Source organism: Dendropsophus ebraccatus, chromosome 6 (genome assembly GCF_027789765.1).
Source record: "Dendropsophus ebraccatus isolate aDenEbr1 chromosome 6, aDenEbr1.pat, whole genome shotgun sequence".
Lineage (NCBI taxonomy): Eukaryota > Metazoa > Chordata > Amphibia > Anura > Hylidae > Dendropsophus > Dendropsophus ebraccatus.
In genome coordinates, this window is record NC_091459.1 from 77,423,098 (window position 1) to 77,440,732 (window position 17,635).

General features: G+C 39.7%; 1 protein-coding gene across 1 annotated transcript in view; it reads right to left on the reverse strand.

The window, feature by feature from the left end:
* Window positions 1-1,512: 1,512 nt before the first annotated feature.
* The window catches only part of SKIL (SKI like proto-oncogene), a 39,260-nt gene continuing 23,137 nt past the window's right edge, over window positions 1,513-17,635 (reverse strand). The window contains exons 4-7 of the mRNA XM_069975208.1: window positions 13,748-13,992; window positions 11,082-11,242; window positions 9,158-9,382; window positions 1,513-6,242 (exon numbers count right to left, since the gene is read on the reverse strand). Of these exons, the coding sequence (XP_069831309.1) occupies window positions 6,081-6,242; window positions 9,158-9,382; window positions 11,082-11,242; window positions 13,748-13,992 (793 nt within the window). The 3' untranslated portion in view covers window positions 1,513-6,080. The remainder of the gene's footprint in view (window positions 6,243-9,157; window positions 9,383-11,081; window positions 11,243-13,747; window positions 13,993-17,635) is intronic.

The following is a 17,635-nucleotide window of genomic DNA, read 5'->3' on the forward strand; positions in this document are numbered from 1 at the left end:
TGATGAATTCATCAGTATCATTACTAATGGTTTGTATGTGACCGGCATACAATGGGATATACTTAATTTAATCCCACCATTTGCCTATCACTACACTAAACAAAATGGAATTCAGTAGGAACTACTTCATTCTCTTCCTAACATACTGGCAGTGAAGAGTGCCAGGATAACCCTTCACTTGCATTACATCCCCCATTGGATACTTCAAAGATTGTTCATATTATAAAAGAAAACAAAACTGTATTGAACATTAGGTAACACAGTATTAAAGTAAATGGCTTTTGGAATCTCTCATAGGCAAATTGGATGAGTACCTAAACAAGTATCACAAAGATGTCTTCTATATTAATAATGATATACATCAGTAGCCTATACTTCATTTTAAAGTAAATAGTTTCCTCTAAAGGGGAACATGATCCATACAAAAATATTTAGTTCTATTGTCCCCATTACTTACATTGTGCATAGATGCAACTTTGTACTATTCTATTTACTATTTTAAGTCAGGGGGTAGCAGCCATTTTCTTTTCTGCAGTTATTCATTAAAGCAGTGGCATTGACTATATAAAACTTTTTAATATATAGATCTATTTCTGTATTATGTAATTTAATTTAGCTGCATTGCTTTGAGGAAATCTCTTTAGGTTTCCAACAAGGCAAGCATAGGCAATCGTGGATCTCTATTCTCCTTCTAACACAAGTCCCTGCATTCTAGGAATGGAAGTGTTGCAAGAACGGAAAACATGAGATGCCCAACACTATTTTTCACTCTGTTGGGCACAAGAAAGAACACACTTTCACTGTATCAATGCTGTAAAAAATCTTAATGTTAAACATTCTTTTCTTTAGCAGCAGCTACCTGTTACCTAATCCCATTTACACCAAGGCAATTCACATGCTACACTGCCCAAAAACATGTGCAGCTCTTCATACAACCACCAGAAACCAACATTTTCACCCACTGTCCATGGAAAAAATACAAACATTTACACTACTATAAGACATACAATGAAGCAAATGGTAAGAGTGGACTTAACATTAACATAAATTAGATAAGTGCTAAGGGATGCTGAAAATGTGAAAATAACTTTATTATGTCATGCATGGCTAAGAAAATAAGGATAGCTGGCACATGCCCATATGTGTAAGTCTCTAATACACTTATTATGCAAACATCTTCAATCATACCACAGAGAATTCCAGTCCTGCCCCTCTGTTATGTGGCATCTATGGGATGTAGGCTATAGCCATTTAGAAGGGAACGCCTGCTGGAGAACGTCACAACTCTCACAACAAGGTACCTGCAAACTGGAGCAGCTAAGGTTAACAACATATATGTGCACATCATATGAAATACATATCCTCATGGGTAGTTTGTGCACTTAGTATTTCTAGCTGCAAATAAATAAGCCTATTTTATGTTTTTTGTAGGGCTTTGCCTTTTGTACTTCAGAGGGTGATATGACTACAATAAATGTGAACCATTTTTAATTCAATAAAAAAAAGATATATATGTATGCGCGCACACACACAAAAACAAGTCTCACTGTGTGCCAGACAACAAAGTAACAATATTTCAAGCCATAAAAGTCTTAAGCGGACAATAGGACGCCCTAAAAATTTTGCTACTGCTTCCCTGAGTAATAAGTCAGTCTTTATGTACGGCACATCCTTTGACAGCACTTATTGCAGTGTCTTATTGTCCTGATGTATTACATATGATCTATGCCTTAATAGCAAAGCATAAACATAAGGGCTTTTGGACACTTTCTAATCCTTACTCCAGTAGGAATCTGGGTAAGAGGGTTACTCATGCCAATGTTACAAATAGGTATCTCTCTATTGCTATGAGATGTCCTTAAAGACTTCAAATTAAAGCTACTATATGTGACAAACATAGTGAAAGCAAAACGAATATGTCAATGATGACAACCATTTGTACACAATATCCCAATTATTCACAAAACTTGGCATGTTTGCAGAATTTATAGCATATTTTACAACTATATGATTCTTATAGTAATTACCAGTATCAAAATGTAAATGATGTATCCTTTTTCCAGCTTAGACACCCACTTGAAAATAAAAGTTAAAAAAATTGTATTTTAAGCCTCTTTATAAGCTGGGCTTGGCAAAACATTTTTTTTATCAATTACTCTTTCTTCTTAAAAGAAAAGTCAACATCCTAAGAATTGTGCATCAGTATCAAAAGCGAAACACTTTACACAAATATACAAAAAAGCATGCTGTATCAAATACACCACGTGACAATACAGAATATATCGTCTTTACAGGTGGCTTAGAGGACCACATACATAAGCAATCAATGTATGTTCTGTGAAGCTTTTAGAGCAAGGTGAAGTCGATTCAGCAAAAACTTTACAATATATACAGTTATAAAGGAAAACAAAAAAGGTCACTGAACACAAAATAAAATGGCACCTCTATGATTCCGAATATCAATCTGTAGAAAATAAGATAATGAATTTATATAATCATTCTATATGCCAAAAAATATTCTACTCTAAATAACGGTGTATTTACACAACACACATACTGTAATAAATAGAAAAAACACAAAATAATGCTTTTTGCTATTGAAATAAAACATAATAGAATATACAGGTTAGTATTACAGCAAAGCAATAAGGATAATGGGTGGGACATCAAAGAAAATATGCAGTGTAAAGAACTACTAGTTTAAACCAAATAGGATGGGTTTCATTCTTGAAAGTTTTGCATCCGAAACGCATTTATATGGAATTACAATATAGTCTCAATGGCAGCACTATACCTGGTCTGTATAATACAGTGCCATAATAACGCCACCTACATGAGCACTTAGGCTGTGTATCCTTACAAACCATTTGGTCTCACATGACTGCATTTGTTCTGCATTTTAGTTGGTTGGCAATATGCTGAAATCAGAGAAGAGGAAAGGCAGCTCAACAGTAGTCGCACCATACACTATTACAGAGATTTAGATTTTTTTTTTAATTAGAAAATAGGAGTCAACCTAAATAGCACCTTCCAGGTGTCCTTCAATAAATCATGGCATTGCAGCCACATTAAGTCACAGGGTTGTAGGTGGATTAACCACAATGCTTTGGCTATGGGCTGTGGTGCTATGACTGACAGACAGATCTAAGAGACAACTTTCAAGAAACTATATTACAATTAATGGACTCTTTTGAATAAGGGTTGTGTAGACAGAATACAGAAGCACCAAGGTCAACACTAAGTTTTTGATTTATATACTTATTTATCAGAGAATCTGTTATTGCCAGATCAAAAGTGCCATCAAATGTTTCTTTTCATTATCCATTAAATGAAGCCTATCATTTAACTAGTAATGTGACTTTAATGTATAGTTAACATTCATGAGGCTTTGCAGCAGCAAAAAGAGAACTGACAGGCAATGTTCCCCGACACAAGGGCAGATTTATCAATGGCTGTTAATGGGTTTCTTCAGTAGCAGGCACCATACTTTGCCATACAGGGCATCACAAAGGCATAGATGTGGCTTGCTAGTTTCCATCACTGTAAGGCAAGCAGATGCGCTACCTGTCCTCTAGCGAAGGAGAAACCACACTATAGCAGCAGTGGGCACAGGTATTTGTTCAGGTGCTCATTCTGGCCCTGAGGAAATGTAGCACAGGTTGGAGCTGGTAGAGAGGTTTGTGCCCAAGACATAAGTATTAGAGACAGCTATTAGTCAACCTCCCACAGAACTTTCAAAATGAACAGTTGCAGTGATCAAAATCTTTTCCTTTTAGAACTCTAAAACTACCATTGATAAATGTAAAAATTACAATGATAAATCTGCTCTAGAGGTTCAGCCATAAATTCTTTCTTGGCTGCTTACAAGCTTACCAGTGGGATGTGATCACTGGGACCTCCAGCAATTACAAGGGCCAAACTGTCCTCAGAATGAATGGTGCGCCCCACACATGCATGGCCAGCATTCCATTCACTGTCCATGAGATTGCCAAGTGCTGAACGCCAACATTTTTGGCAGCCCCACAGAAGATGAATGGAGCAGCGGCCAGTTGCATCCACTGGGCTTTACTTGCAAATTGTTATCCCCTACCATGTGGAGATGGGAATACCCCTTAAAAGGGTCATTCCAATTATGATGGAATATTGCAAATATGCCATTAGTTTATGACTGTGTAGGTCCAACCTCTGAGACCTCTAAGGAAGCAGTGTTCCTGGCCACTTTTCTGTGCAGGGAACTGCAGTCAGACCCATTCATTCAGAAGTACCAATGTAGATGTGTTGCAGTGTCCTGCACAGTTGCTGTCTGGGCGCTGCTGTGCCAGGGGAAACTATGCAGGGGTCCAAAGCTGAATAAGAACTGCAGCCCTTTATTTTAAGAATCTATGGGGATTCACAGAGGTTGTCCCCCAATAATCAAAAGCAGTGATGAGAAAACTTGTCCTAAGTGGTCCGGGCAGCCCTAGGGCTGCATCCAGCTTCTCCAACCACCGGGAGTCAAATGCCAAGTGTTTGGGTGCAGCAAAATGTGAACATTCGGCAAGTTCACTCATCACTAATCACAAGTGGTGGCATGCCCTTGCTATATGCCATTGCTTGGTGAGATCGTAATATTCTGTTCAATAGTAGTATAAATGGCCACAGGAGAAAGATCTAGGCACTTTGTTAAAGCACCGATAGCAATGTTTGGGACACATATGTTACATATTGGACAGAATTTGGAGCTTATTGAAATCCATGCAAGTGTGTTATACTCAAGTGATTAGACCCTAAAAAAGCCTCTAGAAAAATATACGCAGAAACAGATCCAGTCTTGTGTTACCACAATAGCAGACATGAATTGTATTCAGAAGATGTACTTAAAGGATGCATGTATAAGTAAATGGACATGAACTAGGCCTCATATTCCAAAGTAATCTTAAAGAAAAAAGTGTGCTGATGCCTATAGCAATCTTTAGAGCTGAATGAAACTGCATTAGAAATATGAACTATGGATGCATGCCATTGCTATAAGGCTGCTTTCTCTCTGTCTGGGTTTTGATACATGAGGCCAGTTGTGTTCCATATACAGTTATTCTCGTCCACCCTACTATTTTAAGTACTCTATGAAATGCACAAAGTAGAGGTAAATGATAGAAAAGGGTGATAAGAACTTAAGAGTAGTATAATTAAGGAACAATTTCTAAGGATTTCTTATATGCATCTGGTCAGTTATAGACACTCAACAATTCAGAGACTGTAAAAGAGAACATACGTAATAAGTGTCACACAGGAAAAAAAATTCTGTTGAAAAGATTTAAACACAACATTATGAAATTCTAGTCTATTGCATGAGTGCAGCAGCCGTCATATCAGGGTGCTGAAATGTCAAAATGTGTACACGGGTGATAGAAGTTGTAGCTTATCAAAGACTCATGGCGTTATTCACCAGTATGAACGCTGGAAGATGAGCACTAAATGTCGATGAATGCATAGAAGAATTTTACTGATGGTGAAACATAATGACTTCTTAGGTTACCATTAATATCCCCCCAATAGGCCTAGAGCTTTATGGAAAGACTTGATAATGGAGAACATATATGATAACACCCAAAAACACAGTCCAAGAAAAAATAAGTAGCAGCAATTTGTATGGTTATTCTAGTAGACAGAGTAAGTGTCCAGCAGCTGCCACACCAATGGAGACAGAAAGTGCAGTTATGACGTAATGCTGGAGTATATGGAGATCAGAAATCTCTCAAAAAAACACAAAAAAGCCGTGGCCACATTTGGGCTCTTTAGAGTCTTAGGAGCCATTTTAGCAATGCTAACAAGGAAGGGACTTTTGGGATACAACTTGATGTTATCTTTACTGCATATCACACAGGTCAAAACCAGTAGAAAAACTTCCTTATTAGCTGGACAAGCTGTAAAGTACTTGTTAACGTGACCAATATGCCAGCAGTGATGTGATGTTCCAAGTCCCGCGTGTTCCGTCCAGCAACCTTCCCATGTATGCAGCACGTAAATTTGCTCACAATGAAGTCCAAGCCAACATATAAACCCTGTGTGAAGTATAATGGCTTGTCAGTGAGCTGTATCTTCTAGTCCCCATTACCACTCTTAGCTGACTTCAGTATCTGAAGCTTCAGCTCTTTTATCATCAACTCCAACTTTTCTCTGGCTTCCCGCTCTCTCCTCAGCTCATCCTGCAGTTCTCTCCGATCGGCTTCTGCCTGATCCAGCCTCTGCCGTAGTTCTGTCAACTGCAGGAAAATACAAGCACATCACAACATTTATAATCCTATATGTATGTATGTATTTTGGATGCAACCTTAGCAGCAATTCTTTTATCTACACAGACTATTAAAGGACCCAGGGGCCACATGACATTTCCCTGATGGTAGATGTGGCAGGAATAAAGGACTGTTATGTAGATTAATAGGTTATTCCAATCTTATAAAGAAACGGCATAATGTTAGGATGGCAGAAGAGAGCGGAAGAGACTAGCAGTATTCCTTCCTCTCCTCTGCATGGTGACTGGTGGAGCAGTGGTCAGCAGGGGCTCCTGTGTTCTGCTCTAGTAATATCATCACTGCCACCCTGCAATAAACACAGACATCAGTCTTCAGCACCACCATGGATTTATCTTCTCTGTCTGGGAAGTCACAGGTCACACAGCAGAGATAAGACAGAGGGTATGCACATAGCCCATGGTGAGACTAACAATTCATTCCATACTTATTAACTATTCAGTCTCCTTTCCCTAGTTCTGACACAAAAATCTGTGTGTGTGAGCCTCTCTCTCTGTCTGCCCCTCTTCTCTCCTCCTTTCAGTGAAAGTCACCCCACCAAAATGTAACAGAGTTGCCTAAATAGCACTTACCAACTCTATGGATAGTGTGGTACTACTCTATATAGGGCACTATTTGATTTTAGGAAGAGGAAGGGTTAAACAGGTGGCAACGTCCTTGTAATACATGGAGCCAAAGAGGTCTGAATGGCAATTTCTAAAGTGGTGAGGCCTAGTCATGGCGTTCTGGAGTTGTAATCCAGGCACAGTAATGTGAAGTTTCCAAGACACAAAATAACAGTCTATACAGCACAAACATACACCAAGGAAACAAACAGTAAAAAAAAACTGATGGTTCTATCACTGATAACATGCAGAAGGTTTTCAATAACCCTTGAAGCAGTAAATATTCTGTCTGTCTGTTTTATGGACATGTCATTACCACAAATAAATATTTTCGTGACTAATCAAAACTTTATCCAAATGTACATTTCAGTCGTTCTTATTAGGTCAGTCCCTGTATTAACACTCCTATAAATAACATTTTCACACACTGTCAGTTGTTAGGTAAATTTACCAAAAGTACTGAAATATATTAATCAGCAGAGAAGGAAGGTAAGGGCTTTTATTTTTTTTCTTGCACTCACAATTGTTGGCTAAAATTAAAGGGGTATTCCATTAAAACAGAATTTCTGATATGTTGCTGCCCATGAAGAGATTAACAATTCATTTCATAGTTATTAACTATTCAGTCTCCTTTCCCCAGTTCTGACACAAAAATCTGTGTGTGTGAGCCTTTCTCTGTCTGCCCCTCTTCTCTCCTCCTTTCTGAGATGGCTGACAACTACCTGACTGGCTTTATCTGCAACATAATTTCTTTGTAATGCTGGGAGGGTTGTTCTGAGGTCAACTTGCTAATAAACTCCCTGTGATTAACCCTCCCAGCATTACAAAGAAGTTACAATCTTGCAGGTAAAGCCAGTCAGGGACTTGTTTACTGCATCTGTCTCAGAAGGGAGGGGGGAGGAGAGAAAGGCTCACACACAAATTTGTGTATCTTCAGCAGAAGGCAACAGTTCAGAACTGGGGGAAGGAGACTAGATAATATAGTATGGAAGGAATTGTTAGTCTCACCATGGGCAGCAACATATGAAAAGTTATGTTTGAGTGGAATACCCATTTAAAGCGATATTCTATGCTATTCTAAGTGATATGCCTGCTGCAGCCACTGTCTACATGTCAGTCGTTGCTGCATGACCTTCCTGCACATACAATCAATGGCTGAGGTGAGACACAGCTGTGGCCACTGACTGAGTGGAAAGTTCCCATGGGCCAACACCAATACAAAAAAGTGCAGCGCAGTGCAATGGTGACTATGATAGATACCGTGGCAACAGGAAGCAAGGAGGGTAAGCAGTGATTTTATTTCCTATTTAACTGCATTCTAAGCAGAATTTGAAATTAAAGGGGTATGCTCATATTATGAAGAAATGGCTTATCTTTAGCAACTCCTATTACTTTGTGATTGGTGGGAGTCTCTGGGATTAGCTAGAAGTCATCAAACAGTACCAACACCAACTTCTATATAAATCTGAGAGAGGCACAAAGCAGCACAGGAGATGGACTCTATAGATTTATAATGGAGCAATGAAAAGCAGGAGGAGGTTCCGACAGCACCAGATAGACCCAAGTCTTATGCGTAGGGGATGCACGCTGGCACGGCTGAAAATCTCAGTAGTAGCTGGTAAACAGAGTTCAGAGAAGGCAAAGTCCAGCAGCATCCACACAGCATCCTGTGTAGATGCTGCTGGACTTTGCCTTCTCTGAGTCTCCTGCAATGAGTCAGAGGTATTGCTTCTCCTGGCTATATCTAGAAATCTGTGAGCACTATGGGCACTGGGACCCCAACCAATCAAATTTTTGGCACGCCAATTTACCAGGTTAGAGCAGGTTACCTGCAGATTAAGCCTAATGAGGGACATTATATTATTGCTATTAATATGGTGCTCCTTTGCACAATATGGAATAAAAGTTTTATTAATATGTAAATTAGGTTAGTTTATTGCATCATGGCGGTCATTCCCCACCTGGTGCACAGATACGGCGTCTCCCTTCTTCTAATGAATAAGGAGGGTACCCATATGCAGTGACAGGGACTACAGAGGGGTGGTCTCAGTATTCATTTGGGGCATTGCTAGTGGGTGGCCATATTGGTACACCGAGCAATAAAGTACCCCTACTGCACCAAACCTAATTTAGGAAAACCGTTATTACATAAAAATAGTGCGACATATAAAAGGCCCCTGTTACGCCTTAACTTACCCCTTAAGTTAATAACTACAAGGCCATCAAATGGATAGCTATGCCGCAAACACAATGTTTGCTCACCTGGTTTGCATACTGTGTCTCCTTATCTCGTTCCACATTGGAGTCACAGGAACACTTCTGCTTCTTAACTTGTTTGAGCTTCTCCTCCAGGTCTCGTTGCTCATCATATAACTCTTCCATTTTCTGCATGTGTTCTGTCTGCAAACAGTCAAACTCTTTCTGCAAGTTTTGCTGCTCCACTGTCAGTTCCTTCATAGTTTTAGAGCTACTCAACATTTCCACCTCCTATCAGAAAAAAAATCCGTAAGTAAAAAATCTGACAGACGAAAAGCAAGCCACTATCTCCCCTATTGAAAAGGGTCTTTCTGCCTATCTGCCGTTGATTACCATATTATATTTCACCTATGGTGTTAGTGAAACAAAAAGACGAGTAACCATGTAAACACACTGTATTATTTGTCTTGTTCTTGCCCTAACTTACAGATGGAATTATACCCCAGGGTGGTATTCATAATTATGCTCCTTACCAAAGAAACCGGCCAACAAGCTGTATGTCGGACTCAAACCTAAACGTTTAGCTGAGTTCCTTCTAACAGTTTGACAATTTTCCTGATATCACGTTACTGTACATTGTTTAATGTGAAGACTACACCTTTATAAAATGTAAGACATAAGAGCATTGCTTCTGCTGTTGCCTTTTTATTGTCAGAAAAGGTTGGTAGACTGGTTGCTGATAAGTCCCCCTTGCTCTCTGAAAGGATAATAAAGGTAGTGAATGCTCAAGGTAGCCATGATCACATGGCTCAATCACCGTCTGTGCAGGGCTAACCAACTGATCACTGGATTGTATGGGAGGCCCTTTATTTCCATCTTCAGCCGCTCGTTCCATTTACAGTTTTAGGCTATGTTCACACGCTGTGAACACCCGTCCGTTCCGTGACCCTGGCTGGGTCACGGAACGGCCGGTCTTAGCCCGTATCATCCCGGCCGGTACTGAAGTACCGGCCGGGTGATCTTTCCGGCCGCGGAGCTCTGATGCGGGCGCCCGCATCATAGCTTCCCATAACCCACAGTGAAGTAAGCGGCCGGAGCCGCTTGCTTCACTGTGTGAACTGACATGTCTTTCTGCGGCAGCAATTCACTGAATTCCGGCCGCAGAAAACTGACATGTCAGTTTTTTCGGCGCCGCATGGGATCCCGGCCGGAGCGCACACGTGTGTGTACGCTCCAGCCGGGATACCATTGAAAATAAGGCTATGTTACACACCGCAAAACTACGGCCGTAGAGTTTAGAGTTTCTTCAATCATAAGTGGATCACTCGGGGGGAATTTATTAAGGGCTTTGGGCCTATTTTTAGGTGAAGAATTGGATTTTCCACCCATTTTCGGTCTAAGTTTTATTTATGAGCCAGTATTCGACAGGCGAGCAAAAGTTCCAATAATACGGGATTAGCGCCCAACTTATCATTTGCGTCAGTACCAGGTGAATATGCTTGTGCAATATTTGCATTTTTGCGACTTTTTAGATACGTTTACTATGGCAGTGCTACATTTTAATAAATCAGTCACAAGTCGATCCGAACCCGAACGTTCGGTATTTGATTAGCTGGGGCTGCTGAACTTGGATAAAGCTCTAAGGTTGTCTGGAAAACATGGATACAGCCAATGACTATATCCATGATTTCCACATAGCCTTAGGGCTTTATCCAAGTTCAGCAGCCACCACTAATCAAATACCGAAAGTTTGGGTTCGGATCGACTCGAGTATGCTCCAGGTTCGCTCATCTCTAGTCACAAGATATAGGAACAAAATATATACCAATCCTCATTAGAACAGTTGCACACATTAGACTCCTTAGCAAGTGTCCCCCTAGGTCTTACATGGGGCAATTAAAAAAAAAAAAAAGTAGAAAAATGTATGTGAAGATATATATGAGCAATTAGTATCTGTTTTTTACACAACTTGTATTAGTTCTGCACTTACCATCTGAATTTGGTGCTTCTTTTGTAAAATGTAATTTAATTTTTCTTGTTGCTTTAGGAACGTCTTCACAACTTCTTCCATGATGTGACCCTTGTCATCCTCGCACATATTGTCCTTATTACAGACTGGAGTCTCTTTCTCCCCATTGCCGGAGCTGGCTTCTACAAAAGAGAAGGCTTGAATGATGTATACAGAAGATACAGTAGAAGAAAGGGGGCCGCTATGCAAAATGTGAGATACATGTGAGATACCTCTGCAGTGTTATATACAGAACACCATTAGGAAAAGATGATGATGATGACATAGAAAAAACCTGTTCTGACTATGCATGTTAAAGGGGTCTGATGACACTTCATTTAACATATCAATTCATTGAGAATATCTGTAGTGTGTTCAGGTTTATCAGGAGGACAGAAATAATAGATGTGGGCCAAGTATTTCTTCTTTTAGCCATGATTATGGCTATTGCAGCAAAACCACATTTTTCATGGAAAGAAAGGTCTTTAACACATCCTTCGGATTACATACACTGACAGTGCTTTTCAATATAAACCATGCTGCGGAGGCAGAAAGGGAGAGAAGAAGCTGTCCAGCAGCGTCCTTATAAGTGACCTTACACAGAAGAAGGCTGTCTGTGAAACACCTGGCCAACATATATTTTATGTGTATAGACAACTTAAGGACAACTGATTATTATGTTAGGAGCTTCACTATGAATGCCACACAAAGGACATAGCAGGACAGTGCCAGCTCCTTACCCATCGCCTTAGAACACATTACCAGTAAGGTTATTTAATTAGGAGCAGCCCTACTGAAAAATGTTATTTTGGATTGGGAAAACTGCGCTGAATAAAATTGCATCAACATTCGCTTTTGTTCCATATAGCCTATTGATTTTGCAACATTTGTGAACAAAGATTAAATGGCGGTCCTGCCTTGCACAGAAATATTGGGAAGGCAGTAAAGGGAGAACATTGGGAGCATTACATTCCCTGCATCTTTTATAGCCCCTGATTGTTTAATAAATCTTTTTCAGCTACATGCCTCTTATTCATAAAGTGCGCCGTAAACCAGCAAATAGTAGGATTCATGTGGTTTATCTTTTACTGGAGCTGAGTATACAACAGGGCCGAGAAAATGTGAGCAGTGTCATGAGATTCACAAGGCAAGCCTATAAATAGAACTTCTCATTGCCGCCATCTCAAATAATCTCCGCAAACAACTCAGACAAACAGGATTAATGTATGAGGAGAACAGACTTCATGTTTATCATCCATTAGCCTGAGATTCCTGCCTCTTCATATCAACTACATTTCAATTATGACATAATATTAATAACCAACTTCCATGTTTTAAAGTGAACCTGTCAGTAGGAAACCACCAGGTAGACTGTTTTTGTATCTCTGTGGTCCCTTCCAGTGCCAAGATAGGTATTTTATTGTTATGTAAACGAAGCTTTAAAGCCAAGGGGGCGTAACATCCAGCCCATACCTTCTATATCTAAGGGCTGCCAGACAAACTGGGTAGGCAGATGCAAGTAGGCACAGAGACAGTGAAAAGGAAGACATCAGCTGGACCTACCTGGGCTCTTGCCACACTGGGGGACACCCCCCTTTAAATAACAAAAAAAAAAATATCTTAGAGCCAGGGTAAGAAAAAAAAAAAGTGTATGGCTGGAATTCTTATTAGAAGGCATATCTACTATGAGCTTACTTACACCAGTTTCCCTGACGACATGTCCCCTTTAAAGGTTTAAATAGGCAAAACCTGCTAATTACTGGGGGATCAACCAACTAGCATGTACTAATGTGTACGAGGGTGTCCCAACTCTTCCTTGGCAGCAGATGTCAGGAACAGGCATGCTGGTTTTCAGCTGCCCAATTCTTTTATTCTTGTGAAGATAAGCCACACCACTACTCCTTATTCAGAATATGCCAAATGAGTATGTGGAGATCCAGAGATACTGCTGTAGGGTCACAACCTACACTCTGAGATGTATGGCCAGCTTCAGATATGTCAAACGCCCTGCCCAGCCAAGGGATTGTCCTACTGCATAATGCTTATGGAGTAGATGTCAAAATTAGAAAACAAAAAATTTAAACTTGACAATTTTAATCTGTCCTGACTGAGGGTCATATTGATTACGCAATGTTTGTTGACTACGTTCAGAGCATACGTCAGTAATGTAAGCAGGCATATACTGTAATGTTTCTTTAAACATTTATGGGCCAGACCTATGCTGTAAGTGTCTGACAGATAGCCCTATATCTCATGTTATAATGTTAAATTAATGTGTAGAAAAAAAAAAGATGTTTGCTATGAATGCCATATTTCATAGAGTGGGGCGCAGTAACTTATGTGCTCCATTGTGTAATAGAGCCCTTTCAGCACTCAGAGAAAGATGGATCTTAATAAACTAAATCATCTTCAGTATATTTTGTACTGACTCATGCCCATAATATCATTCCCCATGTCTCTGCTACCGTGTCTCCAGTACAGCTGAGCAGCAGTTTCCATGTCTTATCACATTATGTCCCATCCTAAGGGACAGCAAAACAATCAGGGAGATAATTCCACGTATCAACAGAAAACTAAGCTGTTAATCAGGGCATCTTGCAATATTCCTTGGAGGAGCGTGGGTTCTGGTGTTCACATGCTTTACTTACGTTGTTTATTACTGGACTCTGTATCTTTCTTCACATCTACGCTCTCCTGTTCCTCCATGGAGAGGTCAGGGTATGAGGTAACAGATTTATGCTTTGTGCTCCGGGCCTGGTTTTCAGACTCCGCTACTGACTGCTTGTTTGTCTCCGCTTCTCTTCTTATAGGTTTGGAGTCCTTACACTGCGATACAGCAGCAGAAAGGGACACATTTGGTGCCACCACTTTATCATACATGTAGAGATAGTAACTGAAAAAGAAACGAAAAGTAAACATTAAAAATAGGATCATTGTAAAAGAAATAATGAAAAATTATCTGAACATGATTTGCTGACCACAGCCTTTAGAAAAGAGGTGGCCGGTAACCTAGACATCAAGCTGTCAACAAGGGGATGAAAAGAGCGATCATATCGGGAGATGGACGCAAGCCTGCTTAATGAATGTGTTTGCAAATCTATTTACCTTGAGGAGTCCTAAAAGTAGAACTATGTTAGTAGAGGTGAAAATACTCCTTTCATACCACTCATAACAAATCTGAGCCATTTGCAGTGGTAAATATGCTCCTGTATATAAAATTTACTTCTCCTAAAATTAGACAACCCCTTTAAGAGGAAATATTGTTCAAAATAACCAGGACTGTTTTCCAGGGCATTTACAAGGGCATATTTAACATCTTTGTTTTCCCTTCCCGATGAAATAAGATCTGTTCCATCATCAGCATTCACTGACTTCCAGAAAGGAATCTAATTCAGACTTGATTTAATCCATTAATATTTATAGAATGCATTTGTCTCACCACAGGTAGTCGGCGTGGAAAATTAGCTAGTATGGGCTGGGCGGGCGGAAAAAAAGACCTAAGCTACAAAGGAAGATTTTTAGCAGCATGAAAACACATATGTCGCCTATGACCAGACAAATTAATTTAGATGCCTCATTTTCTCCACCTTGTGTCCATGATTGTAGAGGAGCTCAATCTCAAACTGTACTCAAATTGTGATTTTTTTTTTCCACCTGATCTTACAATTCACTATCTATCTATCTCACAGTCCAGTACTATTGTGCATACTGCAGAATCTCTAAATGCACATTAAGCTTAGGCCCCATACAGGAAGAAAGAGAAAAAAGTCAAAGCCCTCCGAGACATAGACAGAGAGAAAGCAAGAGCAAGTAAGAGAATGAGAAGACTAGATGGACAAATCTACACATGTAATAAGTAGTGTATCTAACAATACTTTAGCAGATAGAACCAGACTGTTTGCAGAGCTTACAGAGAAAATCCACTTTCATCACCAGCTTCTGACACATGCCGGTGACATATCAGAAGATATCATTGTTGGCAGTTCACAAGCTTGGACCTGCACCGATTCAGGAATCAAAGAAGCTATGACACTGTGCAGCATGAGAACCGCTCTGTAGCTAAATGATTATTTCTGTCACTGAAAATCTTTGACAGAAATCTCCTACTAACCGAAACTGGTGTGACATCACTAACCAACATCATCAGCATGTAGAACTGGGTGGCACAAGTTATCATTCAAAAAAAAAAATGATGCGCAGTGATATACTGACAAAAAGGTGCCAACGCCGCACTTATGTAGAAAGAAAAGTCAAGGCTAGGAATTCAGGAGCCAGCTGCATATTTTTAGGAGCCAAGAAACAGAAACGACTCCCAAAAGTATTGTATTTTTGGCAGCAGAATACAGGCAGAACTTGCAGCTTTGTAAGGGGAAACCCATTGCCCATTGTAATTAATCATTGTGGAATATTTCACAGAGTAAAAGGTGGGCACCTCACCTGCCACTGGGTTGAATACTGATCCACCTGGACATAATTTATACTGGTAATTTTAACAGTATATATTTTTATGCTGCAGTTGACTGGAGGCAAAGTAGACATAAATAAATAAGGAAAGTGCCAGAACAGCGATTCTATACTGGCCTTATAATTGGCTCAATCCCTTTAGCTGTAGAGAAAGTTAAATTTCCAGATTAAATAGGCAAAAACCATCAGAGTGATTTCTCTTTTTATTCAATGTGACATACGTGCACCTTACATACGTCACTTGTTTTGAAAAATAAGTAGAAAGAGGGGCACAGCTTATAGGAATCCTAAAATTCTAGATTTATGAACTGGGTGAGCAATTTTTTGAGTGTTATGCAGCCAAAGGATGCAATCTGGCAATATGACTCACATTCATGATATGAGCCACTATGATAAATTTGGTAAAGCTAATTTTAGCCATCTAGTTTTAGGCTATGTTCACACTATGTAAAAATAATGGCCGTATTTCATAACGGCGGCCATTGTATTTGCATAGTGTGAACATAGCCTTATGCTGTATATATTTAAATGGTCTCTGTCATTCCCTCCATTTAATATTCCATGTGATTCCTAGTGTGTAAATCACTTAATTTGACAAAAAGGATTCCTTAACCTAGAAAATGATTATAGGTGTCTCGCTACCCTGCAATCTGTTGCCGAATGCTAGGGAAATTCTGTCTCTAGCAGCAAACAGACCAAGATGAAACACAGAAAAAGGGGGTGGGGCTTAGCTAGCTCTATACAGGGGAAAAATGCAGTTTGCATGCACTCTGCAGCTGTCTACCCTCCCTCAGAGATTCCACACTGTTCCTGGAAAGCATATGAAAGCTTCGTTCTTATGACTGACCACCTCTTAAGTTGGGCAGCTATCCCTTGTTTAAATACTTTTATTGTAACTAGTATACCAACCAAAAGACACATGGGTATAAATTTCCATAACACAACACCTTTATTAAAAAATCAATAAAGTTGTTACAATATCATGATTTCAGACTGTGCAAAACAAGACCCTGTATTGATATACGCTACCAGACACAGACATATGGGATTTGTTAAACCAAAATAACTATTGCACATGCTCAGAGAATGGTTAGTTTGTACATAGGAAGACGAAAAGAAAAAGAAAGCACTAGAAATAGCACACCTTGCAATCAAAAAATATATAAACTTTTATTATAGCACAGAAAATAATTAAAAAAAAAATTACCTAATCACCACAATAAGGTGTGCTGACATCCCTGTCCCAGCAGCTGAGCCCATCCTCCATCTCTGTCCGACACTGTTACTCTGTGGTGCAGGTGGTATATACTTAGTACTTGATTTAGCACCTGGGTTGGTGTGTTTCTTTACAGGTTGGGTTGCAGCTAGGAGTTATATTTGTATTGTTACCTCATACTGCTACTCTCTGCACCAACCTGGATTAACACACTTCAACCTCTTTTTCCCCCCTATGTAGGATGTAGATAACTGGGCTCAGCTGCTGGGACAGGGATGTGAGCTCACCTTATTGTGGTGATGCTAAGTGTTTGTTTTTGTTTTTATTTGTTTTAAAAAATATATATTTTCTGCGCTAAAATAAAAGTTTATATACTTTGATTACAAGGTGTGCTGATTTCGAGAGCTTTCTTCTTCTTCTTTTCGTCATTGTATTTGTTGGATTTTTGCACTACAGCACCCTAATTGTGTATCTAGTGGTGTCCTCCCTTTTTGCATGCTTTCAGTTTGTAATACATTACAAAATGCTAGCAGTAGTAAGCCTCATTTATCTAGCAGCTCAGCAAGCAATGGGTATAAATAGTAAATAAACTATATCTAACCTAACTGAGCAGCAAGTAATGAATCTACAGCCACTTACCCATAGTACTGTATGTAGGTGACGCCGACCCCAACGCGCTTCCTCTAGGGGCATGTTGTATTGTAACTATAGTATGTACACAGCACTGCTTAGACCATAGGGGCTTTTGTGGTGAATCCCTTACTTGCTGTGATATAATTGCCGTTTTCCTTTCTGCTCACATAGCATCTTACAAAGTCAGTGCATTAGCAACCCCACTCTTCACATTCCATTTATA